The 22950-nt window shown below is 46.8% G+C and overlaps 18 protein-coding genes across 18 annotated transcripts, besides 17 other annotated features; 16 read left to right on the top strand and 2 right to left on the bottom strand.

Annotated features, from left to right (window-relative positions):
• Positions 1-290: 290 nt before the first annotated feature.
• Tb09.211.0370 (hypothetical protein, conserved) lies at positions 291-1103 on the top strand (the record flags this gene model as incomplete). Its single annotated transcript, XM_822085.1, has 1 exon — positions 291-1103. The coding sequence occupies one exon, from the start codon at positions 291-293 to the stop codon at positions 1101-1103; it is 813 nt and encodes a 270-aa protein (XP_827178.1).
• A 197-nt stretch (positions 1104-1300) lies between these two features.
• Tb09.211.0360 (hypothetical protein, unlikely) lies at positions 1301-1873 on the top strand (the record flags this gene model as incomplete). Its single annotated transcript, XM_822084.1, has 1 exon — positions 1301-1873. The coding sequence occupies one exon, from the start codon at positions 1301-1303 to the stop codon at positions 1871-1873; it is 573 nt and encodes a 190-aa protein (XP_827177.1).
• An 11-nt stretch (positions 1874-1884) lies between these two features.
• Positions 1885-2487, top strand: Tb09.211.0350 (adenylate kinase, putative; the record flags this gene model as incomplete). The annotated part of the gene is made up of 1 exon (XM_822083.1): positions 1885-2487. The coding sequence occupies one exon, from the start codon at positions 1885-1887 to the stop codon at positions 2485-2487; it is 603 nt and encodes a 200-aa protein (XP_827176.1).
• Positions 2488-2917: 430 nt separating this feature from the next.
• On the top strand, positions 2918-3559 carry Tb09.211.0340 (60S ribosomal protein L10, putative; the record flags this gene model as incomplete). Its single annotated transcript, XM_822082.1, has 1 exon — positions 2918-3559. One exon carries the CDS (start codon positions 2918-2920, stop codon positions 3557-3559), a length of 642 nt encoding a protein of 213 aa, XP_827175.1.
• An 864-nt stretch (positions 3560-4423) lies between these two features.
• Tb09.211.0330 (chaperone protein DnaJ) lies at positions 4424-5428 on the top strand (the record flags this gene model as incomplete). Its single annotated transcript, XM_822081.1, has 1 exon — positions 4424-5428. The coding sequence occupies one exon, from the start codon at positions 4424-4426 to the stop codon at positions 5426-5428; it is 1005 nt and encodes a 334-aa protein (XP_827174.1).
• Positions 5429-6372: 944 nt separating this feature from the next.
• Positions 6373-6442: a microsatellite.
• Positions 6443-6652: 210 nt separating this feature from the next.
• Positions 6653-6673: a sequence feature (AT_rich).
• A 406-nt stretch (positions 6674-7079) lies between these two features.
• On the top strand, positions 7080-8837 carry Tb09.211.0320 (hypothetical protein, conserved; the record flags this gene model as incomplete). Its single annotated transcript, XM_822080.1, has 1 exon — positions 7080-8837. One exon carries the CDS (start codon positions 7080-7082, stop codon positions 8835-8837), a length of 1758 nt encoding a protein of 585 aa, XP_827173.1.
• A 127-nt stretch (positions 8838-8964) lies between these two features.
• Tb09.v1.0580 (hypothetical protein, unlikely) lies at positions 8965-9087 on the bottom strand (the record flags this gene model as incomplete). The annotated part of the gene is made up of 1 exon (XM_024642672.1): positions 8965-9087. One exon carries the CDS (start codon positions 9085-9087, stop codon positions 8965-8967), a length of 123 nt encoding a protein of 40 aa, XP_024498456.1.
• Positions 8983-9046: a sequence feature (AT_rich).
• A 415-nt stretch (positions 9088-9502) lies between the features above and the next one.
• Positions 9503-9529: a sequence feature (AT_rich).
• Positions 9530-9744: 215 nt separating this feature from the next.
• Positions 9745-10182, top strand: Tb09.211.0310 (hypothetical protein, conserved; the record flags this gene model as incomplete). Its single annotated transcript, XM_822078.1, has 1 exon — positions 9745-10182. The coding sequence occupies one exon, from the start codon at positions 9745-9747 to the stop codon at positions 10180-10182; it is 438 nt and encodes a 145-aa protein (XP_827171.1).
• A 373-nt stretch (positions 10183-10555) lies between these two features.
• Positions 10556-10580: a microsatellite.
• Positions 10581-11083: 503 nt separating this feature from the next.
• Positions 11084-11560, top strand: Tb09.211.0300 (hypothetical protein, conserved; the record flags this gene model as incomplete). The annotated part of the gene is made up of 1 exon (XM_822077.1): positions 11084-11560. One exon carries the CDS (start codon positions 11084-11086, stop codon positions 11558-11560), a length of 477 nt encoding a protein of 158 aa, XP_827170.1.
• A 126-nt stretch (positions 11561-11686) lies between these two features.
• Positions 11687-11711: a microsatellite.
• A 243-nt stretch (positions 11712-11954) lies between these two features.
• Positions 11955-12009: a microsatellite.
• Positions 12010-12170: 161 nt separating this feature from the next.
• Positions 12171-12293, top strand: Tb09.v1.0570 (hypothetical protein, unlikely; the record flags this gene model as incomplete). The annotated part of the gene is made up of 1 exon (XM_024642671.1): positions 12171-12293. One exon carries the CDS (start codon positions 12171-12173, stop codon positions 12291-12293), a length of 123 nt encoding a protein of 40 aa, XP_024498455.1.
• Positions 12294-12839: 546 nt separating this feature from the next.
• Positions 12840-14654, top strand: Tb09.211.0290 (hypothetical protein, conserved; the record flags this gene model as incomplete). Its single annotated transcript, XM_822075.1, has 1 exon — positions 12840-14654. The coding sequence occupies one exon, from the start codon at positions 12840-12842 to the stop codon at positions 14652-14654; it is 1815 nt and encodes a 604-aa protein (XP_827168.1).
• Positions 14655-14751: 97 nt separating this feature from the next.
• Positions 14752-14775: a sequence feature (AT_rich).
• Positions 14776-15059: 284 nt separating this feature from the next.
• Positions 15060-15116: a sequence feature (CT-rich).
• A 202-nt stretch (positions 15117-15318) lies between these two features.
• Positions 15319-15678, top strand: Tb09.211.0270 (hypothetical protein, unlikely; the record flags this gene model as incomplete). The annotated part of the gene is made up of 1 exon (XM_822074.1): positions 15319-15678. One exon carries the CDS (start codon positions 15319-15321, stop codon positions 15676-15678), a length of 360 nt encoding a protein of 119 aa, XP_827167.1.
• Positions 15571-15728: a sequence feature (CT-rich).
• Positions 15729-16284: 556 nt separating this feature from the next.
• Positions 16285-16304: a microsatellite.
• Positions 16305-16424: 120 nt separating this feature from the next.
• Positions 16425-16475: a sequence feature (G-rich).
• Positions 16476-16912: 437 nt separating this feature from the next.
• Tb09.211.0260 (hypothetical protein) lies at positions 16913-18370 on the top strand (the record flags this gene model as incomplete). The annotated part of the gene is made up of 1 exon (XM_822073.1): positions 16913-18370. One exon carries the CDS (start codon positions 16913-16915, stop codon positions 18368-18370), a length of 1458 nt encoding a protein of 485 aa, XP_827166.1.
• A 445-nt stretch (positions 18371-18815) lies between these two features.
• Tb09.211.0250 (hypothetical protein) lies at positions 18816-19712 on the top strand (the record flags this gene model as incomplete). The annotated part of the gene is made up of 1 exon (XM_822072.1): positions 18816-19712. The coding sequence occupies one exon, from the start codon at positions 18816-18818 to the stop codon at positions 19710-19712; it is 897 nt and encodes a 298-aa protein (XP_827165.1).
• Positions 18988-19018: a sequence feature (AT_rich).
• Positions 19517-19538: a microsatellite.
• Positions 19713-19731: 19 nt separating the features above from the next.
• Positions 19732-19887, bottom strand: Tb09.v1.0560 (hypothetical protein, unlikely; the record flags this gene model as incomplete). The annotated part of the gene is made up of 1 exon (XM_822071.1): positions 19732-19887. The coding sequence occupies one exon, from the start codon at positions 19885-19887 to the stop codon at positions 19732-19734; it is 156 nt and encodes a 51-aa protein (XP_827164.1).
• A 229-nt stretch (positions 19888-20116) lies between these two features.
• Tb09.211.0240 (hypothetical protein, unlikely) lies at positions 20117-20470 on the top strand (the record flags this gene model as incomplete). Its single annotated transcript, XM_822070.1, has 1 exon — positions 20117-20470. One exon carries the CDS (start codon positions 20117-20119, stop codon positions 20468-20470), a length of 354 nt encoding a protein of 117 aa, XP_827163.1.
• Positions 20340-20374: a microsatellite.
• A 28-nt stretch (positions 20471-20498) lies between the features above and the next one.
• On the top strand, positions 20499-21155 carry Tb09.211.0230 (hypothetical protein, conserved; the record flags this gene model as incomplete). Its single annotated transcript, XM_822069.1, has 1 exon — positions 20499-21155. One exon carries the CDS (start codon positions 20499-20501, stop codon positions 21153-21155), a length of 657 nt encoding a protein of 218 aa, XP_827162.1.
• Positions 21156-21565: 410 nt separating this feature from the next.
• Positions 21566-21587: a microsatellite.
• Positions 21588-21721: 134 nt separating this feature from the next.
• Positions 21722-22711, top strand: Tb09.211.0220 (rhomboid-like protein; the record flags this gene model as incomplete). Its single annotated transcript, XM_822068.1, has 1 exon — positions 21722-22711. One exon carries the CDS (start codon positions 21722-21724, stop codon positions 22709-22711), a length of 990 nt encoding a protein of 329 aa, XP_827161.1.
• A 221-nt stretch (positions 22712-22932) lies between these two features.
• Positions 22933-22950: part of a sequence feature (AT_rich) that runs on past the window's edge.

Below are 22950 nucleotides of genomic sequence, written 5' to 3'. Positions count from 1 at the left end.
ATCGTGACGTTATTTATTTTCTTTTCATTAAGTTATTCTTTAGTGTCCAGTTCATTGTTCACTATCAGGTAGGTGTGAAATACCCTTGTCATTTCTTTTTTTTTTTTACGCATAAAGAAAAGTTAATCTGGGGAGGCATCTCAACTCATATGCGTGTAACCTCCTTCTGCCGCCTGCGTACCCTCTTTTTTTTTTCTTTGCAACCTAAATGCAACTGCAAAATTGCTGCAACAAAAGCTAGACCAACGTTAAGAGGTGGTGAGTCTTGAACCAGCACTGGACACCGGGGAATGAGCACCCACACCAGCTCACAGAGTCATCTCACACGGTGGGAAGGAGCCACCATCCGCCGATGCCGCCGGCTTCACTCTGCCGCACAAAATGGAGCTGTTGTGGGATATGTGGGCGAATGTTGCCAGTCATCACCGGTTTTTGTTCCCATTCCACCTCGTCAATTCCTGACGCGCCCACGTCTTTTTCATCACTATCGCTTGTACGCTGACAGCATACCCGCGGCACTGTCTTGCAATCCCGCTGACAGAGACTACGACTATAGTTGGTTTACGATGCCGCGTGTACGGAAGAGTAGCACCGTATCAAAAACCAAGCGGCGACTGAGGGAAAAACTGATCGCTGGGAGAGTTCCATTGAGTTCCATTCCGGAGGGGACCAGCGGTTTGTTTGACTCAGGCCGTATGGACTCTCCCATTCGTCGTTGCGCAAAGGGGTTGAACAGCATCCAAGCAGACGCTGAGAGGTGCTGGGATTCCGACAGCTCGTGTGAACAACTATCCCCAACAGAGCCTGGGGTTTTAAAGGATGACAGTGTTCTTTTGGTGCGACCCGTAGCAGAGGAAATACCATCCGAATTAGAGATCATGACGGATGAATACAGTCGTGTAGCACCTAAAGGTCGTGAGTGGGATCGACAGTACGCGCTACGTCACTGCGTTGGTCGGACAGCTCAGGAGGCGATCGTGGACTGCCTCATTGACACGCGGTACCGGCGGCCGGGTGATTACGTTCGGCGGAATGATCGAGGGCAACTCGTAGATGCCTGTGGCCGACCAGCACGGGGCAACAGTCGGAGGCGCCGAGGATAAGTATAATTTGGATGCCCCATTTAGGTAGAAGGAAATCTAGAAAATTCACAACCTCGTACCATTCAGTCCTTTTGTTATTTATTTTTTTTTTTTGTGTGTGTGTGCAACGGGATTAGAATACACACGGAATGGAGGGGGGCTTCGGGGCTGTCTTTTTAAATGGAGTGAAAGTCGGTGAAGGGAGTTAGTAAAGAGAAATGTTCATCGTTGGTTTATTCTTCCGTGGCTACATTACCGGGCTTTCGTGCGGCCAATCTAATGATTCACATTCTGTTTTTTTTAGTCTTTTTGTTTTTATCCCTCGCTTTCTCTCACCCTTTTCCGTTTGTTGCGTCGCGTCGTTGTGGGTATCATTGCTGAGGGGTGGTAGTGCGTGGGGCCGGTTTTGGAGTCCTTTACCGCGGGGTGCCAGCCGCCTGGAAGAGGTAATGAACTCCACCAAGTTCCATTGCATGTGGGTGTGGCTGAATTTGTATCACGCCGCACGCGAAAGTGGGAATGGCGGCCATGTACTTATGAGTGACATTGAGTTTGGTCGCAGTGTGCTACAAATGCGGCTGGTGTGGCGCAATTCGCTCAAGCACATTTCCTACTGTTTGTTTTCGTTTGAGCGACTTACACTCATTGATCACCTTGTGACATTAGTAGCACTCCTAATTTTTAAAGGACTCCCGTGTTTCGTTATACAGAAAGGTCAAAGTATATACAAGGACAGTAACTGCTACCTCAAAGTGCAGGATTTAAAACATCCATTACCAGGCTCCACGTGACTCCTTCTCCTATGACATCCACCGAGAAGCCGAAGGTATTTTTTGTTCTTGGTGGCCCAGGATCGGGAAAGGGTACAGTTTGTGCCCGTCTCGTTGAAGAGTTTGGTTATACGCACTTCAGCGCGGGGGATCTCCTTCGTCAGGCAAGTCGAGACAAAACAACTGAGGTTGCACAGAAAATATCTCAAATTCTCGTGGAGGGTGGCATTGTGCCATCCGAACTGACAGTTGCGCTGTTGAAAAATGCCCTCAATACTCACCCCAGTCCCCGTGGTTATGTCATTGACGGATTCCCACGCAAAATGGATCAGATGTTTATGTTTGAGGAAGACATTGTGCCCGCTAAGGCCATTCTTTTCTTCGACTGTACGGAGGAAACAATGGAGGCGCGTTTGATCGGCCGTGCGTCGTCTGGTTCTGGGCGTGACGACGACAATATCGAAACGATACGTCGCCGCTTCCGGACGAATGCCGAGCAGTGCGTACCGGTGGTGGAACATTATAAAAAGCAAGGGCGTTTATACACTGTTGACGGTAACCGCAGTCGGGAGGAAGTGTATGCTGATGTCAAGAAAATATTTTTGAAGGAGGGGGAGGAACTACTGAAGAAATGATATTTATACTGTTTTTCGTCGGGACCTTTCCCATCTTTTCTTTCCACCGCGCGTCTGATTTGCTTCCCCTCTTATAAAAGAAGGAAGACCCTTTTTTTTACTATGTGATCAAGGGGCAACATAAGTAGAAGCCTCAACTTGTTTCTACCTATTATTTCTTCATATTGTGCATCTTATTAATTATGCACATCGGTGCAACACGATTCAGTTATTTTTGTGCGTGTTTCCCTTTCTCCCACCCTTTCTCCTCCATGTACCAGGGAATATTTTCGTTGAGTTTGCACATGTTTCACTTTGAAAAGGACGCACCTACCTCCATCCATTGTGATGTTAACATAACTTTTTCCTCACATCTTTCCTTTTTTTCCTTTGTCTGTACTTTCTTATACTTCTTGTTTCTGCAGTGGTTTGATCGGCCAAAAGATTCGTCATGGCTCGCCGTCCCGCACGTTGCTACCGCTTCTGCAAGAACAAACCGTATCCTAAGTCACGCTTCTGTCGTGGTGTACCGGACCCGAGGATTCGCACCTTCGACATTGGTAAGCGCCGTGCGCCAGTGGATGAGTTCCCCGTGTGTGTCCATGTTGTGTCCCGTGAACTAGAGCAAATCTCATCTGAGGCATTGGAAGCTGCCCGTATTCAGGCTAACAAGTATATGGTGAAGCGTGCCAACAAGGAATGTTTCCACATGCGTATCCGCGCCCATCCGTTCCACGTACTTCGCATCAACAAAATGCTTTCGTGTGCTGGCGCCGATCGTCTGCAGACGGGCATGCGGCAGTCGTACGGCAAACCGAATGGGACCTGCGCCCGCGTGCGGATTGGTCAGATCCTCTTGTCTATGAGGACAAAGGACACATACGTCCCACAGGCACTGGAGTCTCTTCGCCGTGCTAAGATGAAGTTCCCTGGTAGGCAAATCATTGTGATATCGAAATATTGGGGCTTCACAAACATCCTCCGAAATGAGTACGAGGAGTTACGTGACGCAGGGAAGTTGCAACAACGCGGCCTCCACGTGAAGCTGATCACACCAAAGGGTAAGATCACCCCATACAACATCATGGCCTAAACAGTTTTAGGACGAGCGCAGCCCCGGAAACCACATTTGTTGTTTAATGTTTGTGTCTTTATGTTTTTTTAAAGGTTATTACGCCAAAGTAACAAAAAAAAATTATAGCAGAGTGAAGCGTTGCACACCTGTTTTGTGCGTCTCAGTTTCTGCTTCGGTGACTTTTTATGGATGTGATCATCTTGTTCGAGTATACGGAATTGTTTTTGCCATTTCTTTATTTTCTTTTCTGTGCGCTTGTTGCATCGCCATTCTTTTCATGGGTGAGGAGACGTATTTTAGTGGTTGAGGACCCGCGTAGCGAAGTAACGAGTAAAGTGGAGGGGTGTATTATTTTATTTTTGAAGTTTAGACTAACAATAATAAGGAGCGGAAAAAGAAGGCATATACACACGAGTATTTGAAGTAAAGGGGAGGGGGTGCTGAGAGAGGGCGAGCAATAGTCCTTGCTTTCGTTGACGCAGAAAATCTGGCGGTTGACGAAATATGAGGCAACGGAGTCCTTTGTTCCAGCAGTACGTCAGGCGTGCAATACCGTCTACATTTTCTCTTGTGCCCAGTAGACACTTTACCGCCCCTGGAGTTCGTCCTAACACAGTTTGTGCTTCGGGGAGTATAATTTGCACTGCTGTGGTATCAGCAGGACTGGGAGTGTCACGACGCTTTTCAGCTACAAATGCGAAAAAAGACTTGTACAGTGTGCTTGGTGTCGCGCGGAACGCCACACAAGAAGAAATCAAGTCGGCCTACAAAAAGAAGGCGAAGCAACTCCACCCTGATGTTAATCCCAGTCCTCGTGCTGCAGAGGATTTTGCTGATGTGAAGCAGGCATTTGATGTCTTGTCTGACCCACAGAAGCGCAGCATGTATGACATGACTGGAAACTCCGGTGCTGCAGATAAATTTGGTGCTGGTCCGGGTTTTAACCCCTTTGCTCAGGCAGGCGGTGAAAATCCTTTTGGGGCGGGTGCCAATCCGTTTGCGGGTGCTGCCGGTGGGCAAGGGTTTTCATTTAATGACTTCGAGGAGATCTTTCAAAAGATGAGTGGTGCGGGAAAGGACAAAACTCGTAAGCCGCAGGGTCCGGAGCCAGGTGCGGACATTCACTTCAAACTCCGACTCTCTTTCCTCGAAGCTGTGAATGGGTGCAGCAAGGAGATATCCTTCAACACCTTCCGTCGCTGTGGCTCTTGTACGGGGAGTGGTTTCCAAGACTCGGGATCTAAAGCAAAGTGTGTGCACTGCGGTGGGCGTGGGAAGAAAGTAATGAGCACAGGTTTCTTTCACATGCAGCAAGACTGTACGCACTGTGGCGGAACGGGCGAAACTGGCAGGTCTTCTTGTACTCACTGCAGCGGGAAGGGAATTGTCAAGGATCGTAGTGTCCAAACCTTACCTGTTCCAAAGGGCGTTGACAACAAGGAACGGCTGAAGGTCAGCGGCAAGGGTGAGGCAGGCGTTCGAAACGGTCCACCAGGAAACCTGTACGTGGAGATAAGTGTTGACGAGCACCCAGTATTTCATCGTGAGGGATGTGACATTCACGTAATAACGCCTATTACTCTTGCGACTGCAGTTCTTGGCGGTGCCGTGCGGGTACCAACGCTAACGGGTGAAGTGGAAACAAAGGTACCGGTGGGTACTCAGCAAGGCGATAAGCTGGTGCTCCGGGGTCGGGGTGTGCATCGGCCAAATCAGAATAAAACGGGCGATTTCTTTATTCATTTTGCGGTCCTGCTTCCGAAATCATTAACAGAGAAGCAGAAGAATTTGATTGCTGACTTTGCAAAGGACGAGAAACCGCTGGAACTTACGGATCCGCAATTGCAGGAGCTGAAGGGTCGGTACAAATCTTGGTTTGCCGCCTAGGGAGCATATGTCCGCGTGCGTTTTTGGTCTGTATGCAGGTGTGTGTAAATAAATGACGAGTATGGCAAAGCAAACCGAAATGGGCGAATTTGTGGAGTGCAGAGGTTTGAGGAACTCAAGTGGTGGGAGGGAGAGGAGGCCCTTTGAGTTCCCTCAGGTTTCGTATTAAGAATACCTGGTTGTATCGCGTGAGGTGAGCGTGTTTGTGTGCATTTGTTAGTGTGCGTCCGTTGTCCAACCTTCTGTCTCTGCACCAGTCGGTGTAACGATTTCAGAATGGAGTTGAGGGAAAAGGGAATAACCTCTTTGCAGCGGTCTGACGGAGAGGTTAATCCTTTTCCACATTTGGTAGTAAGGGGACTATTCCGTGCTCGTGGGCGAAAACAAACTCTCATTTGGTACGCATGCACGCGTACATCTTGCTGACCCCGGGTAGACTTCTGGTCGCAGCTCGTGGGCGAGTTTGTTGTGTGGGTATTATTTCTTCACAGAGTGATGGGGAAGGGAAGCGACGCGTTTATGTGGTGGGTGGTGGTGTTCTGTCATGCATTCCCCTTTATGCACTGTCATAGATGCGGAAACATATACACACATACACATATACACACTTCTAAGTAACCAATTGTTTTTCCGTTGTTACTTTTTCTCTCTGTACCTAACCGATATGGCAAAACTCTCTTACGTTTTCCGCTGGGTGCCGTGGGGCCGCCTATTCCAGATCCCATTGATCTTCATCTGAAGGATAGGGTGACGAAGGGGACGGGGGGGAAAAAAAAATGAAAGCAGGGGGGAGAAGGAATCGGGGTTCCTTTGCAACTCTCACACGCTTACAGAGGCGAGGGCGTTGGTTCGACTTAAGACAGTAAGTTTTTTTTTGTTTGCTCCGCGTACTGCGAGGACGGACGTGTTGAGGGGAAATAATGCTTCGAAACAAAAGGTCTGACGTGTGTTTGTGTATGTGTATGTGGTATGTGTTCGTGTTCGCGTCAGTATGTGTGTGTATGAATGCTTGTGATGGGTTTGTTATCCCATGGTCCTTCCCATTCCCATTCCCATTCCCATTCCCAATAACGATATACGCGTACACTGGTGCTCGTACATAGCTTACGTGTGCTTACTTTGCTCCCCTTGCACTGCTGTTAGACTTTGGTGCGCAGCAAATTGATCGCCACCGCGGTCCGCAGCTCATCTCGCTCCACTTTACCTCATGAGACCCATATACGCTTATTTTATTTTTATTTTTTACTTTTTTCTTTCCTTAGCCTCGTAGGTTTGTAGAACTATCAGCACAGATACTGAGGGGCTAACAACACTCAAATAAAAAGTAGGAAACTGTAGGTTCTCGGGGAGAACAAAGCTGCCAGCGCAAGCTTCGCTGGTAAATCCCCAGCAAGTATTCAACTCCCATTGGGGAGGGGGGGGAGCGTAAAGGAGTGCGTAGAGCTCGAGGGAGTGTCCCCGTGTTGGTGGTCCCGTTCCTCTTCAAGCGTAAGAAGCGGAAGATAGGAATAACAGAGCGTTATATAACTTCTAATAGGTGGGTAGATTTAAATAGTAGTAGTTGATCCCCTCCTTTTTTTCTTGTTTTTTTTTTCTGTCCTCGTTTGCTTGGGTTTTCTGGTTGCGTCATTTGGCTTCGTCTTAAGATACGATGATTGGAAATGGGCGAGGATTGGAACTTCGGGAGGAGTACGACATGATGCTGCAGTTGGTGCGGGCTCATATGTTGCGTCGTGACCAGGGGGTGCAGCCAATCGTCCTTCAGGTTCAACAAGAGGGAGCGGAAAACAGGGAGCAAGTGACACTGGTTTTTGGCCAAGTTGAAGCGGAGGCTGGAAGCACCCCGCTTTCGGCCGTCGCGACGGAGCAGATGCCACCCGCGTCTCAAGATCCGCTCATAACAGAGTTGGGTCCATTGCTTCTCCAAGCACTCGCTTTGCAGTTGCTAATCAGTGAACAGCAGCGTCGTGTGGCCGCTCCGCTGGACCAGGAGGCTGTTGAGAAACTGAGACGTGTTACGCTTGACCGCGATACGTTAGACCGTCTGGAAACATCTGGTCAGACTGTTTGCTCCATCTGCCAGGAATCATTTCCGCTGCAGTCTGAAGTGTACTGCCTGCCCTGTGGTCACGTCTTTGATGTGACGTGCATGCAGCACTGGTTGGAGCGTACGAGGACGTGCCCAAACTGTCGGTTCACGCTACAAGATGTGGAGCAGCAGTACAAGGACGCGGCACAGCCAACCTGGTGGGAATCTAGATTGGTTGATGGGGAAGTTGGTGAAACGAAAGGTGACTGGACACTATGCCCTTCGCACTCGCTTTCTGGAGTTGCAGAGGAGCGAAATGAGCGTTTGCCGAGCGCCACACCGCGTCGGCACCAACAAATCACCCAAAGTGTTGGTGTTCCAGTCGACTGCACGATGCAGCGCCACCAGGAGCGCCCTCAGCAACTTGGGCGAGAAGAGGAAGAACAGACACAGCAAATGCAGTTATCTTCCTCTGGGGCAGCTGTCGGCGTAGCACAGGTAATTAGTGGAGGCGGGGGTGATGGCACCGGGACTGAAACTTCGCGGACAGTTAGCAGCCCTAATCGAACTGTAGATGGCGGACGGCGGCGCTGCGAAACACTCTCTCCATCGACGTCAAATGTGAGCATTACCCATGAAGCTGTTGACCCTTCCTCTCATAGTTTGTCTCCTGTTAGTGCAGATGTTACGAATCGAAACTCAAGGGATTGCCCAGTTGAGGTAGCGAACGAAAGCAGCGAACGAAGCGACCAGCTGCGACGGGGAAACCGTTATACACCGATGGCGGGGACAACTTTCTTACCGCCACCAGTTGCACTCAACAGATCCGTATCACCACCTGTGTCGAGTACTTCTACCCGTATAGCACACTACGTAGCTGAGGAGGGGTTGCCAACGCGAGTCCCAGAAATTGTGGCTGTGACGCGTCCCACCGTCAGGTCAGGATCCCTATCCCTTACCAACGACTCCGCGAATCCTCAATCCCGCTCAACCTTCCTGCAACCGATTATGCCAGCGTCCGGGAATGCCAGGCACGCCATAAGAGCATTGAGAAGTCGTCGTAATGAGCGGGAAGAGGGTAGCTCTCTGTCGTTGACCGAAAGCGGTATTCTCACGCCACCGGAGGCGGTTGCAGGGGGTCATGGACGGATGGGTGGAAATAACAGAAGTAGACGTAATGTACACCTCCCACATCCACCGCATGAGACCTCCTCCCAGCGGCGTTTGGCGGAATCCCCACAGTCTCGGGCGCGTGATGGCGACACACGGGGAGAGGAGCGCAGGCAAAATGTTGTTCCTCTTCAGCCGAGTGTTCGCGGAAACCAGCGTAAGTTAGCCCAGTACCAGTCAATTATCAGGGGTCAGTCAAGGCGTTGCTAAGGACAATAGAGGTTGAAAAACAGATTTTTGTTACGGATAATTTGTGTATGTCAGCAATCAAAATAGTCGAGAAAGACCGTGTGTATGTCTCTGTACGCTAATGTATGTGTGTTTCGCGGGAAAGCCATTATCGACACACCTGCACATAAATAAATATAAATATATACATAATTGTTGTTTTTATTACTATATTTCTCTTTTTTTTTTTTGTATGTGATCCGCGACTTGCTTTTGTTCTCTTTTCATCCATTTCTGTTGTCACGCCCTCTGATCTCACTTTCCTTTTTATAACAAAAAAATTGTTTATTGATATTGATAGCCCGCTTTGTAGGGGATACAGTTGAGCGTTTTTTTTTTTCCTTGCTAAGGCTATCTCATACTGTGTGTTATGAAGAGAGAGAGAGGGGGGGGGGAGGAGAGGAGAAGTGTTGGGAGTCTTTGCGCGAACGATTCCAACACCTGTTCTAAAATATGACTCCCCCTGAAGACTTTGAGCATTTGATATGTTGTCACGTTTGCTGCATGTACAATCCCTAAAGCTACCCACCGATTTGTGCCACTCCCCTCCTAGTCATTTCCTAATGGTGAATGAATGCAACTCCCTTTTCTGTTGTCTTTATGTGCTTCTGTCTTTTTTTTTTTTCAAGTGCTACATCCTCTGTTACAAAATAAAATAAAATAATAATAATAATGTTAAATCGAAACGACTATTTTCCCCTATTTTTTTTTTTTTAATTGCTGTCTGCCTTGTCCTCATCCAACTAGTTGGGTTGACCTGACAAGTTGATTATAGTTTTAAAGGAACAACGAAGGAGAAGAGAGGGAACACACATTCAGGTTCTTAGTTTCCTTTTTATTTGTTTCCACTACGCACAGACGATACAAATTGAGAGGGGTGTAAGGAACAATGTCAATGTTCGGTGCCCGTGAAGTGCCCGACGACACGTTTTCGTCGGACATCACCAATATTTCTGCAAGTTACCTGAACGAAAACAATTGCCAACGGTTTTGGCAGCGGCTGATGACTTGCATTCGTGAGAGCCAGGAACTCGACGTCCTTTACGACTGTCGCAGCCGCCTAATTGACATGCGTGAGTGCGTTACACGTCACAAACAGAGCACATGGGTATTTCGTGAAACCATGGCAACGCTAAGGCATGAGCAGCAGTTCCGGAACTGGTTGAAACAATATGATGAAGCTTTTGGGCATCCACCACTTTTAGAGGCCGTGACGAAGGTCAGAGAGCGCTTAAAGGTGGAAGGCGGTGTCGATGTGCTTAACCCAACAGTTTTTCGTGACCCTGACATTTACATCCCGCGTAATAATAATTCCGTGGGAAAATGATGGGGACCTTAAGTGGCATCAGTTCGTTTAGTGCATTGGGGTTTGAGAGAGGTGAAAAAAAAAAAGTTAAGCAAGAGCGCGCGACGAAGGTGGACAGTGTGTTGGTTTACATGTTTATGTATTTTCGTTTACGTCTTTGTTTACGTTTGTTTGTGTGTACGAGGAAGGGAGGGAGGGGAAACCTCCGATAACCCACAGTAGTTAATGTTTCCTCCTTTTTTTTTGTTTTTCGTGACCACTCAGTTTTTTTTTTTGGGGGGGGGTGTATAATGGTGGGTATAATCCTTTCTGTCGGATATATCCAGGCAACTTGCTACGTGAGGTAGGGGAGACTCAAACGGTGTGCAGGAAGGGTCGAGAAGAAAAAAAAAGAATATATATATATATATATATATATAAATGGTCGGTTAAATTTTACATTTTTTTCTTTTGTGTGCGTGCATATGTCGTTAGTTGCTGCCCGGGTTTTCACCTTTCGAAGTACCTGGGAAACATTAGCCCCCTCAGAAAAAAAAAACAGGAAAAGATGTTATTGTCTGCGTTAAGTGAGAGGCAACAACAAACAAGATCGTAGCATTGATTTTTACTTATTTTTCCTTTTTCCATTTTCGCTGTTGTGACTTCCTCCAAAGTGAACGGTGACAAGAGGAGGTCATTATCATTTCTTTTTTCCTTTTATTTTCTTCTTTCCCTGTAAGAACGTGACGTCCTTCGAGGGGAGATTAAAATTCACCAAAGGAGAGCAAGGACACAATAATATTAAGAAAAGTAAGCAGGGTGGGGAGGAAAAAAAAAAAAGAAGAGTTTAAGCAGCCACCGTCACGCACTTACGGGGGTGGGAAGGGGCTGCTGACGCTTGTAAACTACAGAAAAGCAGAATAGGACGAAGGTGAAGAGCACAATGCAACGCAATTGGGTATTGCTGCCCCAGACAGTGCGTGCAGGAGATGCACCAAAAAGTTCTGCGGTTCGTACCCCCACAAGACCCTTGCCGTACGTTTGCTTGAAGTCTAATGACGGTATGGAGTTCGTTCTTCCTGAGGTTGCAGCGCGCCAAAGCAAAATGCTGGCCATGCTGCTAGATGCTGTTTATTCACTCCCAGAGCGTGGTGGTTTTGCGGAACCGACAAATGCGCGGGGTGAGCAACATACAACTGTACACGCCAGCAATAACATAGGCACAATGCCATGTATTCCTCTTGAAGTGCTTAGTGGCCGCATACTGGAGCTGGTTTGTCGCTATTTAGTCCAGCGCAGTACGTCAGATGTAAATTCTACCGACGAATTTGCGCTTCTGGGTGAGCTAAACCCCACTTCATCCAGTGATCAGGATATCGTTTTGGGGCTGCTGATGGCGTCGGATTACCTGGATTGTTGATCATATTTATTTACTCACGCGCTGAATGAAGTAAGGAGATGATGGGGTTGTTGCACACAGCATCCGTCTCTATAGCGTGCCCATACATGCGTGCATGCTAACGACGATGCCCTCTACTCATTTGGCTTCTTTTTTTTTCTTTTTTTTTTTTGCGCTTCGCCCTGTTCATCACAGCCCTTGGCTTTTGCGAGAGAAGTAACGGGAGAGCAATCAAACTGCGTACCATGTTAGGTGATTGTTTAGGTAAAGTGAAGGATAAGATGCAGAAAGCTGTAGCAAGGAGGAAGGGAAGGAGCGAAGGAGAGGACTGATTTTATATATGGTTAACAGTTCTGCTACTGGCTTTCGTACCAAAATGGATTTTTAATGGATTTTGGAAAGTGCCTTCGAACTCTGTGTGTGTGTGTGTGTGTGTGTGTGTGTGTGTGTGCTTGTGTCAGTGTGTCTGTCAGCACCCGAGTTCAGCGAACCCCTGACAAGTAAATTGGCTCTTCTCGCTTGCTTGACCAGTGTAAATGGATGGGATCAGACCACCTGTTTTCTGCGTTTTATCATTGAAAAAGTAAATTTTTTTAGGCGCTTCGCCAAGACACTCCTCTATTCATACGTTATGGTATTCGCTGGTCTCACTTCCTCCTCTAGTCTCGGGTCATTCTGGTCACGAACACCACTGTTTGTGTTACGTGTTGCTCTGATATTTTCTTACAGCTTTGGGTTTAGTTATATTTCGTAACGGGACCTTGTTGTTGTCCTCTCTCCGTATATATGCATGTGAAACACTTCATTTCATTCATTCAGACCGCATTGTTCATGACCGTATCAATAATTGAACAATGCCTTTTGCCTATATCAACAAACGTTCTGCACGACTGCGCTTATTATCGCTGTTTTTTTTCCGTGTGCAATTGATTTTTGTCTGTTTGCAAGCGTGGTTTGGTGGGAGCAGACAACAAAATTAGAGGTTGCATCTCCGTTGCCTTCCATTACCGGGTGCTTCAGTGGTGGTGCCTCATTACTTCTAAATACATAAAACATCAAGCAGACGAAAGTAACACTTCAAGAAGTCGAAACAAAGGGGAAGTTAAAAGGGGGGTGGGGAAGAATCAACTGGGTAGAAGGAGAAGAATTGCAGTGAGGTCCTGAAATTTTCATATATTGTTACATTGTTGCGGAGGTTTCTTAGGTCCGTGCGTAGCACAAACAATTAGAGTAGTGGCGGGCGGTACCGGTGAAGGACTCTCATTCTTGTAGAAGAAACAAGAGATTCGATCAGGGGTAAATGGGGGCTGGAGCGTCGTCAGACAATGCCGCCATCAGTGCTTTGGCTAAAAGTAATACACGGGCTAAACTTCTTGTGAATGGCCACACCAGAGAGGTGTCGAGCAGAAGTTCCATCATCAGTCGAAATACCGCTGTGAAGAAGCCGAATAAAACCCATAAGGAGGAGGTCGCCCGAGGTGACGAGGAATTTCATGTAGTGGATGAAGCAGATGAGGCGACATTGCAGGTTCTGAATGCTGTCAAGGAGGCCGAACGGCTGGTGGACGTGAGAGGAACAGTTAAACTTCAGCTTCTTCACAGCTGTTACCCACTTCTTGAGCAGGTACCGGCCCATCGCTTCGATCATCTTGCGGTATTAGTGTACCAGAAGGAGGGTGACGTTTTTGCTTCACTTGGAGATGTAGAGAGCGCCAAAACAGTATACGCACGCGCCATACAGATCGCTGAGACGCGCGTGGCACGAGGTGAGAAGGAAATGTACATGGTTCTGAAGCGCTATGTGTTAGCTATGGTGGGTATGGCGAGGATATGGTACGAGCAGGAACGAAACACCATAGGATTTACATTTGCGAACAATCAGGCACAGCCCCCTACATCGTCAAATAGCAGTGTGTGTTCCGATACTTCGTTTACGAGTAGCGTTTTATCCGATTCTAGTATATTTAGCTTGAATCAGGAGGTTCTCAAGTCCATCGTTCCAAAGCAGCCGCGGCGGCGAGTTGGCCCCACAGTGAGTGTGGTTAAAATTCCTCGCCCGAAGGTGACAAAACCGAATTACACCACAGAAGATGACTTTGTACTGCGCAGTCAAATGACACGTGAACTCAAGGCATCTCCATGTGAGTTGCTGCTGCTTCGATGTATAGAGGTGGTGGAAATAGGACACCGTAGGCAGTCGGAGCTCCTCATACCGGCCCTGGTTGAGCTCGCCCAGATATACGAGGACTTGCACTTGTACAACCGCGCCTTGTTGTTGGTTCGCCGGTGCCTCGGAATTCTTTGCGTCGTGTATGACTACGATCACCCATGGATTATCCAGCTACGACGGCGGTCGGATTATCTTGTAAAGTGTATGGAACATTGGTCGAAGGGTAAGTGTGCAACCAAAATACAGGCAACATGGAAGATGTATAGAGCCATGTGCCTACTTGAAAGTGTACTTGGTCGCACCGTAACTCGTCACGTATGGATGCCACGGCCAAAGGTTGCCACCAACGAAGATATGGCGTTCCTAAATGATTTTGTGAATGACCTGCCAGATGGGGCCGTGCTGGCTGGTGGCGACGGCAGCACAGGGGAAACGACACCGGATAGGGGCCCGAGCATCCCCGTTTCACGAAGTAGTCCGAACGCTGATGCGTCCCCTGAAGTACTGCGGCGTCGGTTCAGCCACACATCGGTCCCCAGTACAGTAGTGATCCATGACTCGCGCGTCGTTGGCAACTCGCGGAATACACATACCGACACCACTATGCAGAAAACAGATCAGGGTGACGTGGTGACGGTGCGTACGGTTACCACACATCGTGTCGTGACGGAGCAGGTGGTTGACAGTGATAAGGATTCTAATGGAGAGGAGTGTTTGGAGGAGTCATACGAGGATGGCAGTGCCGCGCAGCGGCAATCCTCCGGAGACACGGCAAAACAGGTGGGTAGGGGCAATGCTATGCAAATCACAACAGTTGGTGGTCGGGGAGGTGGTGAGGAAGTTGTTGGTGCAGAGTCATTGGTGCAATCCATTTCCAGTTATTTGTCGTCTCCTGGAGATAGCAAACGACGCCTCCGCGCCTGGAAAGCGGGGAAACCCGAGTAGTGTGCGTTAATGAGTCAAGTGTGGACGCGGTGAGATGATGTGGAGTCATTGGATGGGGGAAAACAAAGGACGGAATGAACAGAAGGATGTTCTGGCGTTTTAATATATATATATATATATTCATGTTTGCTGTGAGTAAGAAAAAATATCATATTTGTGATGTGTGAAACATCCAGTAAGTGCAGCTGCGCAGCTGTTCATGTACGGTCTTCACATCCGTTTTAGAGTTAGGTTTTTTTTTTTGCTTCTTCAGGTGATCAGGGAAGTGTTTTCCTTAAGAGTAGTCAAGAGAAAAGGAGGGTGTTAGGGTGAAGAAGTTTTAAATGTGATGCGCTTAGGGGACTTTTTACGCGTGCTTGTAGAAAAAGAAAAGAAATTACAAATGAAACACCCCCTCAAAGCTACAAGAGAAGGAAAAGGAGAGAGTGAATTAAAACGAAAAAAGATCAGGAAAAGGAAAAGTATCGAGAAAGGAGCAGATAAAACGAAGATAAAGATGTTGCAGAACTCTGCACCGTCAGGAGTGGTGACCACGACAGCGGAGATGTAGGGGAGGAGTGGGTAATATTTTACCGTCACACAGAGGCATAAGTGGTGCAGACCCGGTGGGAAGAGAGGAAATGCCAAATGTTTAGCCCTTAAAATGTAACTCTCGTGTAACCCAATGGAAGGTGTGTATCCAAACTCACGCATTCCATTGTTAGATTATTATTGTCATTGTGTGGTAGTGGGCAATCTCGAACATTTTTGTTTCCATCGTTGTTACTCCTTTTGTCTGTTTACTGCATTACTGAACTCGTTCACGCTGCCCTGTTGGTGGCAGCGTTGTTATTTGTATTCCCTTGCTTCTGCCTTTGTCTTTGCCTTTTTTTTTCCATTACCTGTTCCATTTTCTGCCGTATCCACATGGTCCACTGAAGGGAAGAATCAAAAAGAAGTATGGAAAGGAAGAGGGAGGAAAACGGACTCAAAGCAGAACAAAAAGGAAAAAAAAGGAAAGATGAAAAGGAGGAGGAGAAAATAAAGAAAGTGGGGGAACGAACAACGGAAGTGAGGTGGAAAGAAGGGATGAAATTCGCATCGAGTGTAACTGTGAAGAGAAGGGAAAAGTTGATGAATTATATGCAGCTCACATACCGCAACCAATGTACACCTTTTATACTCATATATAGTGCATGCACGTGCAGGACTGTATGAATATGTTTACACTCACGTGTAAATACGCGAATGTTTTTTTTTTCTTCATGATTTAGATGAAACTACTTCACATTTTCCCCTTGGCCCACTTCGAGCTCGTTAGTGTGGCGCATTTTTCTTTTTGTTTTTAAACTATGATCAGTTTACTTTTGTCTGCACGAGCCTGTTATGTCGTCGCCGTCATTGTCGCTATTTTATTCATACCCTCGTGTTCTGAATCCCCATTCTCTCTCTCTTTCTTTTTGTTTGTTTGTTACCAGAGCCCCTGAAAGTGAAATATTATCTCTACCGTCACCGTGTTTATTCCGTTATTTATGTATGTTTATACTTGCGGTATGAAGGAAGGTAAGAGAATGAGGAAGGAAATCAGAGGCCGCTGCAGTTTGATTGTGCTGAAAAGCACAAGTGTGCTTGGAATTTCGACATTATTTGTTTGTTGTTGTTGTTGTTGTTTCGTTGGTATATATATAGATATATTTGTGGGCGGGGGAGGGAGGGAAGGGGAGTTGGAGAAAAAAAAGGAAGCGAAGATGGAAATGTGAGAGTCGACTATAAGTAAAGCAGATGACTTTGCCTCTTCTCCCCTCCCTTCCCCTCACCTCTTCCCTTCCTTTCCCCCTCCTCTGTCACTTTTTCTTTTTTGGTTATAGTTGTTGTGTCTGTCTCTGCGCTCTCCTAAATCTATTCAATATTTGCTGTTGGGTGATGCTGAACAGTCGTCTCAACGCTTTATGTGTTATCTGTCATAACTATTGACTGGTTTGGTAACAGCAATCTTCTTTTCCATTTTCGCTTTTGCCTATCCAAAGGTGTAAATCTCGGCAACCAGAAGGCACTAATCATTGAAGCCGTGGGTTTCCAGAGGGCGGCGGGGAGTTCTGAAGCGCACCAAGCTTCCCATTCAACACTTCAAACGCAGAAGTCAACGTGAACATTCATTCTTTCGAGTTACATTTGTTTTTTGTTTGTTTTTGAGACGTTGCATCAGCCGCTGCATAATCCGTGCGCGTTGTAGTGGAAGAATACCGCAGCACATCAGGCAACAGAGACACATATACGACATGTCTCCTTTTGAGCAACAGCGACCACGCAGTCAGAAGTGTGGAACAGCCCGCACATCGAGCAACAAGGGAACGAACAGTCAACCATCCCCAGCGTTGTTGGCTTCAAGACCCCTAGCCAATGTCATACAACACCATTTGCAGCAGAATTTGTCACGCACACCACGACCGAATGTCATGGAAACAAGGGTTACGCCGCCCTTCTCAGTGGAGTCGACTCCTGGCGGTAGGGATGTTGGATCTCGTCGCACAGATATGCGCGTCCGTACGGGTCACGCAGCTGTTGACTCGAGTTCATTAGCGGCAGCATATGCCCCCTATTCAGGCGCAACATTGACATCAACCCTATGGGAAAATAATGCCCGCGATGAGACACCGGGGTCACCTCTGCACATTTCTCGCATGCGGGATCCGACGCGTCATTGCAGTGAAGACGAGGAGAGCCGTGGAAATCTTGATATCATGCGTGTGGGGTATTTGGGCACTTGTGCACACGTAGCGGCAGAGTTGCCGAATATCCACCGCAATCCCGATCAACCCACCGCGTTTGTGGGAAAGAACGCCCCGGTGGTGACAGAGCGGAACGACCTGTCGGTGAGTGGATACTCAAGGAGTGATTCGGTAGTGAAAAAGAGCCCAACGAAGGACAAAAAAACAGACAAAACACCACCGAAGAAAGATTCCACACGTATTTGGTGGGGTTTTGATAGCTACCGCTTTGGGAGTGAAAGTGGATGCGGATCCCCTGAAGTGGTTCGGCAATGCCTTCCTAATCTCACGGGCGTAGGAAGTCAAGCATCAAAAGAGGCTCCCGGACCTCAAACCACCGTGGCACCATCCAACACCACTCCTGCAGTGGAGCTGCCCAATGCATTGCGAACCACCACCGCCAACAGTACGCGAACCTCAAAGAAGGTGAAGTATGCGCCCGCTGATCAACCATCCGTTGACGACCGAAGTGTCGAGGAGGTGCAGACGAGCGTTAACAAACGCCGCACTTCCCTTCAGCGTAGCAAAAAAACAAAAAGTGGTTCCTCTCAGTTGGAGGAGGACGCAGCATTTCTAGCGCCCGTGGCTCAAACGCCCTCCTTAAATGTAAAAAGATTACCGAGTGCGAAAGAGAAAAGGAAAGATGTGTCATCAGCTAACCCTCGAATGCCCCCGTGCACGGCGTTGCACTCAAGTGCGTTCGATGAAACTAGTCAAATGTTACAACACTGCGGCAATTCCACTACATCAAGTGGGCGCAAGAAAAATATTGAGGAAAACGACATCAAAACGCATGGATTGGATGTACTGCGCATGTCCACAAGCGTATCCGGAGATTTTCTTTCGTTGTGTGGTAGTCGCTCCAATAGCGCGGTAAGGCAATTGTTTATGTTGCTCAATGGAGAAGGGGACCACGAATCGAACGATCTTTCAAGGACAAATTCAGCGAACGGGGCTCGGAAGAGATGATTTTTTGTCGTTGGTGTAAAGTGGGCCAGTTGGGTTTGCGTGTTGGGGAGGAGGGGGGGAAAAAAAAGAACGAAAAAAGAAATGGCAACAGGGAGCGCAGAGGCGTGACTCCACACCTTTTTGGAAGTGAATGTAAGGAATGTATTACTCAAGTGGAACCCCATTCAGCACTAGAGGTGGATTCGTTCGTGTCACCGTGCGAAGGAAGAGGATTTGGCGCACTTTTCCCGCGGCGGCTGCGACGGAAACCTCACGGGATTAATTTCTGTTCTGAGAAGAACAAAAGATACGGCCACCGACTGTGGTTTCTGAATTTAGTTTATTATTATTATTGTTGTTGTCGGCTGCATCCGTGTGATTCTACATTGTTTGTTATTGTAGTTTTTGGTTTCTCTGTTTTTCTTTTTGTTCGCTCTCAAGCACCTGAAACGTGTGTAATTTATCCATGTTTGGCATCCCATATACCTTTTTTTTCATTTGCTTTAGTTTTTGTCCGGTTTCTATTACTGCTTTTTTTTTTTGTTTATCCTTCCGGTTGTTGCCCATAACATTCGCAGATTTAGCAATGGTAACGTTCTCGTTACCATTCTTCATTGTCAGCATATATGTCCTACCACTTTTTTTTAAAAAAATTATTATGATTATTATGATGTGTGCTTTACATCCCCTGTTTGTTTATTATACCTTTCTGTTCCACAACGGAACTGAATTTGTTGTTTTACTTGAAATGAAAAAAAAAGGGGGAGAAAAACCATTTGTGAGGGACGTAAGTCACTTTACCTGGCTTTATGTTTTGGTTTCAACCATTTTTAAAAAAAAAATTCCATATCGCGTTCTCTTCGTGAACGCAGTGGAAAAGGAGATGGAAGAGGGGGGAAAGGGGAGAAAACAAATGAGTCAGATGATATATGTATTTGTTTGGTTATATATTTTTGCCTTCGCAATTAATTTTAGTTTAGTTGCAGTTCTGTTCTCTATATTTCCTCTGAATGATACCCCTTCCTTTTTTGATGTGTTAATTTTGATGAAACAATACCTCTTATTTTCATGCCGCCTCACATGGTGTCATTATAATACAAGGAGGGAAGTGGAAGGAATTTTTTTTTCTAGGTTGATAACGCCGTCAAATATTGAACAAAACAACGAATATATATATATATATATATATGTTATACATCGGTGGGAAGGCAGCGATGCCAAATCAAAAGTAATGAAACAAAAGCGGCAACAACAACAACAAGGAAAAGGCAGAATCAGGCGTACTACTATGCATGGTGGAGCAGCATGTTTTTTTTTTTACCCTTTTGATAATTCGGTGAACTCCATGCGGGAATCTTACTAACCGAGATACAGTTATATGTTTATATTTGATTGTGGGGTACCACAAAGCCGCAGGAAGCTTTTTCTATTTTTCGTTTTTCTGTCGTCTGATCGACGTATTTCCTTATCTCTTTATACCACCGCACATCTGTATTTCTTTTGACAGCAGATGTTTGCCATGGCGTTAAATCAAACATATTGGAAATAAAGTATGGAGTTGTGAAGGCGTCAGGAGGGCGAAAGGTCAGATGCGTTAGTGAGATGTAACGACAAGACAAAAGAAAAAAAAATAAGGACAAAAAACAGTTCAAGAGACAAAAGTTTTTTAAAAAAGAAAAAGGGAGAACAAAAGTGAGAGTTGGAACCTCTATCTGGCGGTTGGCTGAGATGGGGAAAACATGAAAAGTGGGCACATGTGTGTACTTCATGTTTTTTTTTCTTTTTGAGCTGCTTAACCTCCACTTCTCCCCCTTTTCAAGTTTGGGATACTTTCCATTTCACTCCTTTATTGCTGTGGGCCAAGAGTTACCTTTTTTTTTTGTACGCGCTCTCGGGAAGATAGTTATCGTTGCTATTCTTCCCTCTTTTTTGTTTTTCGGTTACTTTCGTTTCCCCCTCTCTTTCGTTTATCCATTCGAACAAATGTTTGTATATGTATATATGTATATATATATATATATATATCTTTGTAAAGCAGAAATCTTTCATTCATTCTCTTTTCTGATTCCCTTTTTATCCTCCTTTATGTATATATATTCCTTGCCCGTGCGCCCTCCATGAAGATTGTGGTGCAAGTCAGTAGCGTTAAATGATGCGGCGCATGTGGGTGCCCACTTTTAGTGCTCAACAACAACATTTACACCACGCCATGGGGCTGAAAATGTTGACATATGCTTCGACTCCTTCCGGAAGTGGTGTTACATCAGCAGCATCTAATGAGGAAATGAACTTACATGATGCTGCAGCAATTGCACCGGGGCCGTATCGCCGTGTAGGGAACATTTTCATTGTGCATTGCGATGATCATCCATTCAAACATTCATGGGAAGTTAATCGAATGCTGCGGGAGCTGCGACTTGAGTTCAAGGGACAAACAACCATCGTGCCGGACATTCCGCAAGTGCGAAAGCGAATATGGCGAGTGCGGCATATAGTGAAGGTTGATGTACTCGACCTTGACGAGGCGAAGGCACTCATAGGGGTACCAGAACATATCAGTTTTACAGATTTGGCCTCGCAACTTCCCCCATCGTTCGGGCGCGTTAAGGCGGTGCCGAGTCCAGTGATCCGAAGCAAAATGAATTTCATGAAACTGCGGCGAATGCGGTTGCGTGATGTCCTTCACAGAGATGCATTAGAGTTGCGACTTTTGGAGTTGAAACGTAGCGCAATGAAGAATGCAGAGCAGCAGAAACATGCGCAAAAGGACGAGAGAACAGATAATAAGGAGGGAGAGAAGTGTTGAGTGAACCTTGTGGACCTTCATGGTTGTTTTGGATACGTGTAATGAGGTGTCTGATCCTGTTGCACCACTTAACTGTGATTGAATGTATGTGTGTTTGCGTGTACGGTTTTGGGGAGGAAGATGACCAACGTGAAGTTGAGAATATTCTGGTACGGGTAGTGCCGCGACATGCGAAGGCCAGAGAATAAATTGAAAAGTGGCGAATCATTTCACGACTTGACTACTAATGTGTTTGGCATTTGCGTTTGTTTGGCGCCACAGACACCCTGAGTGGTGCTTTGTTTGTTGATCTCTCAGCACGTCGCAGCGAGTTCCTTAGCACGTGCTCAGGGGCATTTTTTTTGTTTCGTTGCGCCCTTTTATTGTTGTATTGGTACACTAACATCCCCTATTTTTTTTTTCCCATCCTTCTTCCCTTCCCTTCCCTTCCCTGTTTTTTTTCTTTTTCGTTTCGTGAGCCCCTCCTCAGGAAAACAAAACAAGAAAAAAAAACAACAAACCACACACGGCCCTCTCTTTGTGGAGTCTCCTTCGATCCGGCACACTCAGAGGACGAAGGCGGTGTGATGTTACGGTACTCGCCGATGCATTTAATTAAAACATTGAGGGGCCCTCGAGTGACAGGTGCTCCAGCCCGATTCCTCCGCGACAACGGCGTTTCACTCGTGGGACCGGCGAGGTCCACATTTTTGATGATGTACCGCATGCAAGGGAATCAAAACGTACGTATGGGCGCGGGTGCTTACAAGGATTCGTGTCGAACTTTTTGTAGCAGTGCTGTACTGCGAGATCCGAAAAAACCTTCCGGTCAACTCGTTGGGACCCATCAGGTTCAGCAGCGGAACGAAGGGGATAAAGGTGGCGATGAAGAGCAGAAGCAAGAGGATCCGTTTGGTGGTAACGCCGGCGCCGGTTACTTACCATTCCCTCCTCCATTCCACACGATCAATGTTGTGATGCTGCTTTTCCTCGCCAACGTCATCACGTACTTCCTGATGAACTTTTCTGGGAGTGATGATCTGCGAGACTTTATAGTCGAACATTTCACGCTGTCACATGAAAATGCGGGGAGAATATATCCTTTTTTCACCAATGCCCTCTACCAAGAGAATCTTCTGCAGCTTTTGATTGACTGCTGGCTTCTCTGGGAGTTTGGAAAAACGATGCTAGGGTTTCTCGGCAATGCTCGAATGACTTTCTTTGCGTCCCTTTGTACACTTGGTGGTGGTCTTATTCATGTTGCACGCCAAAACTTTGAGTTGTATTATGGAATGGATCCTCTGGAGGTACGTGGTCGATGTTATGGCCCCAATCCGTTTATTCTCGGTCTTGTGGGTGTTGAGGGCATCATTTTCAGACACCTTAACTTTATTCAACAGCCGCCCGTTCCTTTCCTAGTTCTCACTGCTTTTGTGATGGTTATTGACGTGTGGCGCATTTTCACCACGAAGCCAGAGGAACATGGAGCGGCAACTGGTGGTGCTTTAGTCGCGTACGTCTTTTGGGCCCTTCCAACCCGAATGCTCGGCCTTGACAAACTTACAGCAGCATTGTAACCACTTGGAGGGGGTTGCTAAGGTTTTCGTAATTAACAACTTTTCGTCGGGTGTTCTCGTCAGGTGGGAATGAGCCCAAACTCTGCAGAAAGATATATACACTTATAACAGCACGAGTAACGTATTCAATCTGCTGTAACCTTAACACCCATTGCGACTCTTCATCTTGTTTAGTTCTTGTTTTCACTTGTATGCTTCGTGTCCTTGGCGGGTGTCGCCCGTATTATTATTATTATTAT

The sequence above is a fragment of the Trypanosoma brucei genome, chromosome 9 (genome assembly GCF_000002445.2).
Source record: "Trypanosoma brucei brucei TREU927 chromosome 9, whole genome shotgun sequence".
Lineage (NCBI taxonomy): Eukaryota > Euglenozoa > Kinetoplastea > Trypanosomatida > Trypanosomatidae > Trypanosoma > Trypanosoma brucei.
Note: the sequence above shows the minus strand (reverse complement) of the source record. Positions and strands in the feature narration are given on the sequence as shown.